Source organism: Pteropus medius, unplaced genomic scaffold, assembly GCF_902729225.1.
Source record: "Pteropus medius unplaced genomic scaffold, Ma_sr-lr_union100, whole genome shotgun sequence".
Classification (NCBI taxonomy): Eukaryota; Metazoa; Chordata; class Mammalia; order Chiroptera; family Pteropodidae; genus Pteropus; species Pteropus medius.
Genome location: NW_024349801.1, coordinates 21,200,847 through 21,213,011, shown reverse-complemented (window position 1 = coordinate 21,213,011; position 12,165 = coordinate 21,200,847). Strand labels below are relative to the sequence as shown.

The following is a 12,165-nucleotide window of genomic DNA, read 5'->3' as shown; positions in this document are numbered from 1 at the left end:
AATAATCTTGAGATTATCATGCTAAGCAAAATAAGTCAGACAGAAAAAGTTGAGAACCATATGATTTAACTCATATGTGGGATATAAAACTGAAAGCAACAAATGAACATGACAAACAAAGACAATGTGATTTTGATGAAAAACAAGCAAACAGGTCAATGGAACAGAACAGAGAGCCTAGAAATAGACCCATACAAATACAGTCAAGTAATATTTGACAAAGGAGCAAAGTTGTTTCAATGAATAAAAGGTAGTCTTTTGTACAAATGGTGCTGGAACAACTGGACATCCACATGGGGAAAAAATGAATCTAGATATAGATCATAAACCATTCACAAAAGTAAACTCAAAATGGATCATAAACCTAATGTAAGATATAAAACTTCTAGAAGAAAACACAGAAGTAAATCTAGGTGACCTTGAATTTGGCTATGACTTTTTACATACAACACAAAAGCTTGATCCATGAAAGAAAAAAATAATAAGTTGCTCTGTGAAAGATACTGTTAAAAGAATGAAAAGATGAGCCACAAACTGGGAGAAAATATTTGCAAAACACATCTCTGATAAAGGCCTGATGTCCAAAATATACAAAGAATCCTAAAACTCAACAATATGAAAACAAACAACCCAATTTTAAAATCTTCACATTAAAAAATCTGAAGAGAAGTAAAATGGTCTGAAAAAACACCTCACTAAAGAAGATATACAGATGTCAAATAACCATATGAATAGAGATGATACATCGTATGTCACCAGGAAATTGTAAATTAGAACAATAAGTTACCACTATGGACCTATCAGCTGGCAAAAAGTCAAAACACCTATAACGCTAATTGCTGGCAAGAATGTGGAGCAAGAGGAATGCAAAATGGTACTGACACTTTAAAAGATAGTATGACATTTTCTTACAAAACTAAACATGCTCTTCCAATATGATCCAGCAATTGTGTTCCTTGGTATTTACCCAAATGAATTGAAAGCATATTTCATTTTAAAAACCTGCACATGGATGTTAATAGCAGAGTTATGCGTGACTGCCAAATATTCAAAGCAACCAAAATGTCCTTCAATATGTGGATAGGTAAACTGTGGTACATCCACACAATGGAATATTTTACTGTGATGAAAAGAAATGAACTATCATACCATGCAAAGACATGGAAGAGCCTTAAATGAATATTGCTAAGTGAAAGAAGCCCATCTGAAAGGCTACATACTGTATGATTTCAACTGTATGATGTTTTGGAAAAGGCAAAACTCTAATAATATTAAAAAGATCAGTGGTTGCAAGAGGTTTGAGAGGGGGCGAATGTTGAACAGGTGGAGCACAGGGTATTTTTAAGGCAATAAAACTATTATATATGATACTGTAACGTGGACATATGTCATTATACATTTGTCAAAACTCATAGAGTGTACAACACAGAGTGAATCCTAATGTAAATTAGAGACTTTAATTAATAATAATGTATCAGTATTGGCTCATCGACTGTGACAAATGTACCACACTAAGGCAAGATGTTAATAATAAGGGAAACTGGCTGAGAGGGATGTGAGGGGCTATGTGGAACTTCCTGTACTTTTCACTCAATTTTTCTGTAAATGTGAAACTACTCTAAAAACAAACAAACAAACAAAAAACAAGAAAAGTAGACTGAAAACACAAATGAAGGACAAAAAAAAGATGTAAAATTTCCTATTATTGAAGAAGAGTTTGTTAGCATTCTTAAATGAATGACAATGGGTATGAAATCATTATATTTAAATTCCAAGCAATAAAATTCATATTTTAAAATTTCTAAATTTGGAATGTTATGGTGATTACATTTCTTGCAAATATTTTTTAATGTGATGACAAATATATGAGAGAGTTACATAATAGTTGTTTTAGTTTGATTTTTTTTTAAATCCCATATTAAAATCATGTTTATTCATCTGATCTTCTAGTGGGAAAAATTGGGTAATCTTTATTTTTGAAATCTGGTATAAATTCCTAATTTTTTTGAGCTATATCCTCCTTTACCTTCATCCATAGTCCTTCATGTTCTTTGTGCATTTAAAAAAAAATTTTATTAGTTTCAAGTATACAGTACATTGGTTAGTTATTTATATAGTTTATAAAATGATCCCCCTAATTGCTCCTTCTTTCCTCTGTTTTCTACCTAGCCAATATATTATTAATGCTAGCTGCATTCCCTATGCCGTGCTCCCCATCCCCGTGACTATCAACTACTAATTTGTACTTCTTTAACTTTTCACCCCATTCTCCCAGCTCTCCAGCCCTCCCTCCCCTCTGTTACCAAATTATCCTCTATGAGTTTGTTTTTGATTAGTTTGTTCTTTCTGTTCCTTAGATTCCACATATAAATGAAATCATATGGTATTTATCTTTCTCTGTCTGACTTATTTCATTCAGCACAATAACCTCTAGGTGCATCCATGTCATTGCAAGTGGTAGCATTTCATTTTTTTTAATGGCTGAGGAATATTCCATTGTATATATGAACCATAACTTCATTATCCAATCATCTGTTGATGGGCATTTTAGGTTGCTTCTATATCCTGGCTATTGTTAATTGTGCTACTATGAATATTGGGGTACATAAACCTTTATGAATTATTGTTTTGGTTTTCTTTGGATATTAGGTTGATTTTTTAATTGAGATTATAATTAACGTATAGCATTATATTAGTTTCAGGTATACAATATAATGATTTGAAGAATGTGTATATTGAAAAATGATCACCAAAATAAGTCTAGTTAATATCCATTCATCCAAAGTAGTTTTACAAAATTATTTTAGGTGTTATGCAAACAAAAATGTTTGAGGACCACCATTCCAAGGACTTTTCATTGTTTTGGAAGAAGGTAGAAATAATCATAGTATTTTCTTTTTTCTTTCTTTTCTTTCTTCTTTTTACAGTGTTTTAGACTTTAAGTTTCATAACATTTAAAAATTAAGATTAAGAAACATGAGAATAGAAATAGATTATATAACTCCCACACAGTAGGGAGGAGAAATGGATAAAATAAAATAAAAAAACCTCAGTCAATCCAAAAAATGTCAGTGATTAGCTCCACAATTTCTTCTTTGTTTTTGTAATTTAAAATCTGTTGACAAATATAAACAATACTTGCTGTTCCATTTACAATTAGAAACTTTCAGAAGCACATATTGTTAATTTAAATTCATAAACAGCTGTAGTAGGGATATGGAAATTTTAAAGCAACCATTTTAAACATTAGTAAATTCTCTGAGTTTTTAGGGTGTTTAATAATAAAGACGCTTAATTTTAACCTAGAAAAAATATTTTTAGAATGCTGTTTTAGTATATCTGAAGTGACTAACAAGTAGTACAATTTATGATTACTATCTTTGACATGAGCCAGGTTTTATGACTTCCCATAATTATTTAAAACATTTCTTACAAACCTTGAAATCCACACAGATAGAGAGTTATGTTTACATATGTAAACAATAGTGAAACAATTTGAAAGCATCAGTTATTACTTCCTTAAAATGAATAGCTAGCATTTACTCAATAGTTTCTATTTGCCACGTATTGTTCTACTCACTTAACAAACATTAACTTATTAAATCCTCTCAACTCTATGAGGTAGATACTATAATTATTATCCCAGTTGTACAGAGGCATAGGGCAGAACCAGGGTTTCAATCAAGACAGTCTAATTCAGAGTTTATGCCCTTAATCCTAATGCTATATTACCTCTTATGACAGTAAAACACAACTGAGAAATCTGCCACTATTAATAGAGAACAGATTATATATGATTCAATCTTTCACAAAATCTTTTCCTCAGACTTTTCAATCGGCTAATCAAGAATCTTAATTTACAATGTTCATTAAGTCCAAATAGTTGGCTTATGTGACTATTTCCACCTTAATCATGCTCTGACTTCTCCCCGAATGGATGTGCCACCAATGTGAGTCCCTGGGCAACTGAGAAAGGACACTGTATCTCAGAATTAAAGAGGAACAACTTAGAATGCTGGGGACATTAAAACAATTAAAATCAATTAAAGCATCAAAATAATTTAAAAGAGCAAATATATGAAATGTCAATTTTATATAATTTTCCCTGTCACTTAAAATTAGACACTCACAAATGTTTGGCAAATCCTTTGTTTACATAAGCAGAGAGAGATTAAACCAGTTCTAACAAATTTTGTTGTACTTTGGCTAGAGGATTAATGGATTTTCTTTCTTAGGAATTCTTTCAAAAGAATTAACCTGGTTTGCAAGAAGAAAGCTTATAAAATGGCAACCAAAAATAATTGAAATGTTTCAAACGTTAATCTCTAACCCCAGTAGCTTACTACAGTGCCTGGCATATCATAGGTATTCAAGAAATAGTTCTTAAATAATCAAGAGGGTGAAAATCAATCTTCTTCAATTTGAAAATTAGTTACACAACATACAAGTAGTAAACATTTTTTAGTCTTTTTCTTTGGCCTTAGTTTATTTTTAAAGGAAAAAAATCTGTTCCTCAAATTTTCAAGCTCTGCCCCAAGTGACTAGATTTAGGCAAAGCTAGAACAAATGATCAGTAACCATAGAGAGAAATTCCCCTTTGTATTTAGCAAAGACTGTGTTGATGAAGAATGTTATTGCTAGGACTACATGAACTTCTCTGAAGCATATGTGAGTGTATAATGAATGAATTTCTTTGGTTGGGCAGAGTTTAGCATGGTCTAAGACTATATGCATCAAGCTGTGGTAAACAATGATAATTTCCTAAAGCTAATTTTGATTGTGTAGCTATTCCTAAATCATTTGATTCACTACTTCCTGAGAAAGTGAAAAAAAAAAAAATCAACTGATGAAGCTTAGGTAAAAATACCGGCTTCCAAATTTCAGTCTGAGGCAGAGACTTAATCACATAAAATTGAAGGATGAACAATCAGGTTGTACACATAAGTGATTCTGGATTTAAGGAGCATGAGACTGCTGTAGATTTTAATTTTTACAATTTGAAAATTATTAATTGGTGATTCTAGCTGTGAATTGTTATTCGTTTGCACTGACACATCAATGTTTTTGAGCAAAGCTAAGTAGTAAAATATTTATGAAAAACAGTCTATTTAAACTTGATTATTTAGTATGACACAAGCTGTTTGCTTTGATATTTATTCTGATTGCTAAAAAAGATTTTCTTTACATAGGTAAAAAATTGAAAACAAGGAATCTTAAAAACATCTGATTTTCTGATACTGGATATAATTATTCCTAATATATATATACATTACTAACATATATTTCCTAACTTAATAACAATTTACTGAAATTTTAACATTTAAGGTTATCTAAGGAAGGTCATAAAGTACAGGTTAAATAGTATTAAAATGAAGTTACTATAAATATATATGTGTTTATGTGTATGAGTATGTGTATACTTGCCTCACTATTTGTAAGAGATTTTCATCTTGTTTCCTGAAGATCTCAAAGGGATAGCATTCAAGTAGCTAATCTTAACCTAATATACTTCAAGATCATAAAAGCCAATTACAGTATACATAACACTCTAAAACATGTAAACATAAAATAACCAAGCAACCAGCTATTAATTGGATTAATTGGCTCTGTGCTTTAAATATTTAAATACAATGTTTAATAACGAATGATTCCAAATGTATAGCTGGAGTAAAAACATAAAAAGATGCAATAAAAGGTGATGAGTTGAACACAGATGTAATTTTGTGCCCTCATGAAACACTATGAAACAAATTTTCAAAACTAATGAAAAATTTCATACATATGCAAAATAGAAACACTCATCACCTAGATTAAATTGTTGTCAAGATTTTTCTGCACTTTGTTCTTTATTTTTTTCTTATTTTCTTAGCTGAAGCTGATTTATTTTAAAGTAAATCATAGATATCACGTCATTTTGCTCTTCTATATTCAACATTCTTAAAATAGAGCTGAAAAATGCTCATGCCTAATGACATAGCCATCATAAGGGTTGTAGCACAATGCATTACTCACGTTTGTAATGATGCTGGCGTAAATCTACTGCTGTCAGTCATGTAAAAGTATAGCACATACAATTATGTACACTGCATAATACTTGATAAACTTCCATTCAGCTGGTTTTTGTATTTACTATACTTTTCAATGTTATTTTGGAGTGTACTCTACTTATTAAAAAATAAATTTTGCTGTAAAAGTGTTTTACTAGCAGCAGCCACAAACATCTTTTAGTGCATCTTGTTTGCATCATTTTCTCTTGTATTTGATTTAATCTAGTGTTGTTTTGTACAGTAAGATGCTGTATAGGCTATACCCTATTGCCTAGGTTTGTGGTAGGCTGTACATTCTAGGTTTGTGTTAAGTGCACTCTGTGATGTTTGCCCATCTCAGAACATATCCCTAGCACATGGCACATGACTAAGCAGCACATGACTGTATATGTTAAAAGAATGGACATAATGATGCCATTCTCATATCTAAAAAATGATCAATTATTATTTGGTATTGTCTTATATCTAGTTCATAACCAAATTTTCCAACATGTGGCTCTCAAATATTGTTTGGTTTGTCGAATTGGGATACAAACAACATCCACACAAATGATTTGGGTGTCATGTCACAAACATTTCTCTTAATTTAGAGCAGCACCTCCTTCCTGTTTTCCCCTCAATACTGTTGATTCATTGCAAGAATCAGTTGTCCTTTAAATGTTACATATTCTATATTTTTAAGTTTGCTTTCTTGTCATTTAATGTGTTCCTCCATCCTCCAGATTTTCCTTAGTTAGAAGTTCCTGCTCTAAATTTGATTAGATTCTAGGCTGTCTTTTTTAGCAAAAACACTTCATGGGGCGTTGTGCTTCACACTGCATCATACTGAAAGGCCTACAATGTCTGGTTGTCCCACTTCTGGTAATTCTAAGATTTATCAATGATTTCAGGTGCTGACAGCTTAAGGCCTTCCTTTCATCTAATGGTTTCATATGCTGATAACCATTGCCTAAAACAATTTTCATTTGGGATTATGAAATGGTTATTTTCTAATCTTATCATTCACAAAAAGCTACGGATCTCTTCTCCTATTTCATATAGCTGAGTAAATGTCCCTCCCAGACTCTGGCAGAAAACTGGAGTTTTATTCTCTGGAGACAGTAAAATAGAGGGGAGGATACCAATAACAATTGAGGGTATGCATGGGTAACACACTGAAAATGGTATTTGAGTGAATGTCTGCATATAGAATGCTGAGACCCTCTCCACACTTTCCCCAATCACATGACTCCAGGAGTTTGGAAAACGATACAAATAATTTACTATTTAACCATCTATTAGTATGAATGCCTATTAAGAGAAAAATAATAGATTTTTATAATTTGTATTTTGAATCTTAGTAGAAGTACATGATAGAAAATGCAAAAAGTACACATATATAGTGAAAAATAAATCACTTTCTTACCCCTGTCCCTCAGCCATCTAACCCCTTTCTCTTCCTAAAGACAGCCACTCTTTCCAGTTTGTTATGCATCTTTCCAGACATGGGCCTGTGGGATGAAACAATGTTCCTCTGCAGCAGGACATGGAGGGAACAAGACTTCCCCAACATGTGGTCAAGACAAAACATGCTCCAGATACAAAACTGGGCCAACCACATGAGTTAAAAAGAAGTACGATGGCAGAGGATCGTAGTATTTGTGGGAACAACATCAGCAAAGCTAAAAAAGCCAAAATTGTTCATCACAAGGGCTATGATACTTTCTCAGTAAAAAAGTCTGTACATACATTAATTCAATAAATATTTATTAAGGGCTATTATGTATCAATATAAATTTCCAATAAATGACCCACATGAAATCTAGGTTTTATGGAAATTTGTCAGACTTATACAACTACACAATTTCATAAGTGATTATTACCATTTATACCTTATGTGAATATGATCTAGTAGTACACTTTTAGTCCATTTTCCATTATTTTTACTAGTCAAAATAAAACATTCAAATTTCATTTTAAAATAGAATTTATTGAATATCATAATGAATTCAATACATTAAAAATTGTTTTTCTTGTCAGTATTGGCACATAATGAAGAGTTTTAAAGCACTGCTAAATTAACACTTGAAAAAATTTTTTAATTTTAAATCATGTTCCATAAAAAAAGCCTAATAGTGTTATAAAGTATTAATTTATATAACTTACATATCAAAGTGTTAAAAAAAAGAATTCCACACTCAAACCAATCATCTAAAAAGTAAAAATTCAATCATATGTATTTTTAAAAAGGTTCTCGTTAAACAAAATACAACAGAAGATATAAAATGCCAAATTTACATTGATTGGTTTTACTATGAAATTCTGCAGGCTAACCAGATAAACTTCGGCTATTTTTTTTTAAAAACAATCAATATTCCAAAGGAATATTAGTTGTTTACAATACTTTTCATGCCTAATCAAAGAAACACATGACATTAAATATCCTATATATTTTTTCTTGTAATTGGCAATATGGGACTATAGTAAAACTTTAGTTTAAGAAATAATTTCCCCCCAATGATTAATTTCTTAGATACAAAAGATGTCCTTAAGTATAGAAACATTAAACGAGAAAGCTCACACATATGGTCTTCACTAGAACATGGCCTGTATATTACTGTCAATCATTTTGTTTACACTGAAAATTCAGTAATCCAGATCATGCATACTATACAATTTCTTTCGAATTCCAAAACACTGAGTAATTTGGTTCAGATCTCTTTAATTTACAGAGTATCTTCCTTCCAGGAAGCAATATTCAGTATTTTTATTTTATTTACGTTACCTTCCCCAACTTGTTTAGAATTATCTCTGCGATAAATAGATCACTGAAAATAAATTTTTTAACTGTAGAATTTGTTATTTGGCATGATTTTAAATCGAACTCTTTTCCTCATTAATGGATAAATATAAAGCCTTTCAAACTAGTACATTCTACCAGTCTGAAATGTAATTCGTGTTTTTGATGTCTCATTGGTTGAGAACAGGCTGATAATTTAGAGATCAAGCTTAAATAAATTAGTTCAAATATTTTTTGGTCAAAAGTAAAAACCATGTTTGCTTATACCTAAGGCAAAAATTGAAAGAGAAAAAAAATATATTAGAAAGCTCATTTGTATTTACTGTAAATGCACCATTTCACCAAAATCTCTATGGACTTTAAAATCTATGAATGCCAACAACAGATGGATTGAAGTTTTCTTTTTTCAAAAGAGAAATGGCAGATTCTACTAGTAAGGTACTGCTAATCTAAAGAATACAAGCCAGAAGAAAGTATAATGTATTAGAATAGCAAGGTCTTTCCTAACAAACCTCATATTTATCTTTGCTAAACTAAACTGAAGTAAAAATCACCTATATTACAATTTGAGATACTTAGTTATTTGATAAGCTACAAAAATGTTCAGGGAGAATTTCTAAGAATAATTTTTTTCAATAAGTAACCTTATTGACATGTTTAGGAAAAAACAACTTCTCTTCCCCTTAAAGTTATGGGTTGTAGGAGGGCAAGAGAAGACATGATACAGCCTTTAAAAGCCAAATTTTCATCTCCCCTACCCTTTGTTCATTTTGATTCCCAAAATAAAATATTTCTGTACTTTATAATTTCTCTTAATATTTTCAGCTGGGTTGATTGAAGGATTGTTTAAGTACAATGTAAAGTTGACACTGAGGATGGAGAAACAAGGAATTTCACTTTTTGTTTCTTATTTCTAATTAATCAATAAGATTTTAATAGCAAACTAGAACAAGGTTTAACTTCCTTGTTAAATAATGGTTGGATAAAGTAGAATTTGTATCAATGAGCCAAAATTTCAGAATTCTACATGTAAAATTTTCTTTAACATTCTTCATAAAATGTGGTTGAGGCTTTTGAAAATCAAAAAGCTGGGATGAGAATGCAGATAATTTTACTAAAAAAGCTGTATTTTGGCAAACATTTTATTGATATTATAAAGCAAAATATAGTTGGAGCTTTAAAATGGCACTTAATCTCTTCTCTCTATCAGAGTCTGCCAACTAAATCAGATTCTTTGGAAAGAATTCAAATGATATTATGGAGGCAAAATTAAGATTAACCCTTACTTGTCAGATACTTACTTATCATTTATCAAAGAACCCATAAGTGTATTAAGTGGATAGAGGGCTGTCAAGAGAGCCTCTCTATCTACAATTTACTCAGCAAGTTAACCAACAAAAACATCTAATTCTCTCAAATGCTAAATTTAAGCTCTGAATCAAAGCTCTGAATCATTTTAAAAGACATTAGCTTTATCCTTTAATCAATCAAAGGGGACTTAGAATGAAAGATCATAGATTTATTCACATATCTTGTATATTATTTACAGAGAAATGCAAAATTCTGCTGCCTTTGCAATCACTTGTCATTTGGAAATTTCTCAAGAGAAAATAAGAAAACGGAAAGATAATTTGATGTTTGACTCCCAGTAGAACGTTCAAGGCCACATCTGAGATTTAGCAAAGAATAAAAAGATTTTTTCAAGCTGGGAGGTACCAGAGTGATTAATTGGTCTAACCTACTCATTCTATAGATGAGAAAACTGAAACACAAGTGTCTTGAGCTAAGACAGTTTACACAAACTCTTGTAATATAATTAAATTCAAACTAACACCCAGTCTTCTGTCTTTTGTCTCCAATTCTTTCCTCTGAAGCACACTTTGTATATTAGTAAACCATCCTCCACAAAATATTAAAAGGTTAAGAGGTTTCCTTTGGGGAAAGGAGTGGGAATCAGGAAAAAAAGTGGGAGAAGGATTGTTAGAGATGTTACACTCAAACAACGAGCTATATGTATCAATATACAATTTGATAAAAAAATAATTTATACAAAATATCAAGCCTTAACATCAACAGAACCAAACTTCAGAGATCAGAAATGCTGTAGTGAAATTGAATGTTAATGTAGAAATATAAGCTACATCTTCAAGGAAACAGCAGACCACTGAAAACTGTGGACTTCAGTTTTTGTGTCCTTTTAATGACTAGTTCTATATATTATGCTTCTCTAATCTGGAAAAATAATCTAATATAATACATATGCAATTTGAAACAATTTAGGTTCTCAAGTTTAAAAAAAGGACTGGAATCTTTGTTAACTTATACTATAAAAATATGCATTTATGTATATTCCCAAGTTATATTTTTCTAACTTTTGCAGTGATAAAAGACCAAAATTTCATTGTTGAACTGCCTTTTTGCATGGTCTTAAATAGTTATTTCTATAGATCATAAAATCTGCATAAACCTTTACAAGAAAATCTGTTCGGAAACTCACTTTGACAGAAATACTTATATCTATCACTAGAGTTGAAAAAGAACAGATTTCAGTAAGAAAAGTGCAGGGGTGAGTTAAGACCTTTTTTTTAGAAAAATATACTGTATATAATACATTCTGAAAATTACACAGGCCATATCCTTTTATTTAATGTGAAGGCACAACTTTAACATAGTTAAAAGTAAATGTATTTTAATTATTTATGATGTAATTGTCAGTACCAGTGCTTAGAAATACATATTTGCAAGCTATCATTGGAGATTCTTTCAGATTGTCAATTCAAAAGTCAATTTAAAAGTTGAACTCTATTTGTAGATAATCAATTGATGCATTATGGCAGGTCCACATAATATTATTGTTGGACAATCTGTTCACCAGGAGTCACAGAGTTTTCTTCATTTGTTGCATAGTCCGGCTGGTCCATCATCTAGGTATAAACAGACATGTTAGGAAATGCAAATTTTCAACTTGTCACTAATTTGGCAAACGGATTCCCAATTTTTAAAAATGACAGAGTGCTCTATGGACCTGAGCACTCCCTTTTGGAGTAATGTACTGGTTCAACATCCATGCTCCTAAGGACATGGTTGAAGTGACACTGAACCTTTCAGCAAGCCCAATCATTGGACTCAGGGCCAATTTGATAAATGCTTTCTCCGGACCTTCACTATTTCCCTTTCCCTAAATGAATACTGCCCTTCATGGCAATGAGAACCCTACTGTAAAAGGATGATATTCTTGATGCTTATTCCAGGACACTATACCAATCAGCGTCCACTCCTAGAAGTGAAAAAACTAAAAATGGCCCCACGACTCATTATAAGAATACCTGCTGGTTCGGG

At 31.3% G+C, this 12,165-nt stretch overlaps 1 protein-coding gene across 2 annotated transcripts in view; it reads right to left on the bottom strand.

Annotated features, from left to right (window-relative positions):
* Positions 1 to 7,995: 7,995 nt before the first annotated feature.
* The window catches only part of SPPL2A (signal peptide peptidase like 2A), a 41,585-nt gene continuing 37,415 nt past the window's right edge, over positions 7,996 to 12,165 (bottom strand). For both annotated transcript variants that reach the window (XM_039889058.1, XM_039889057.1), the window contains one exon: positions 7,996 to 11,750. In XM_039889058.1, coding sequence (XP_039744992.1) covers positions 11,676 to 11,750 — 75 coding nt within the window. In that variant the 3' untranslated portion in view covers positions 7,996 to 11,675. The remainder of the gene's footprint in view (positions 11,751 to 12,165) is intronic.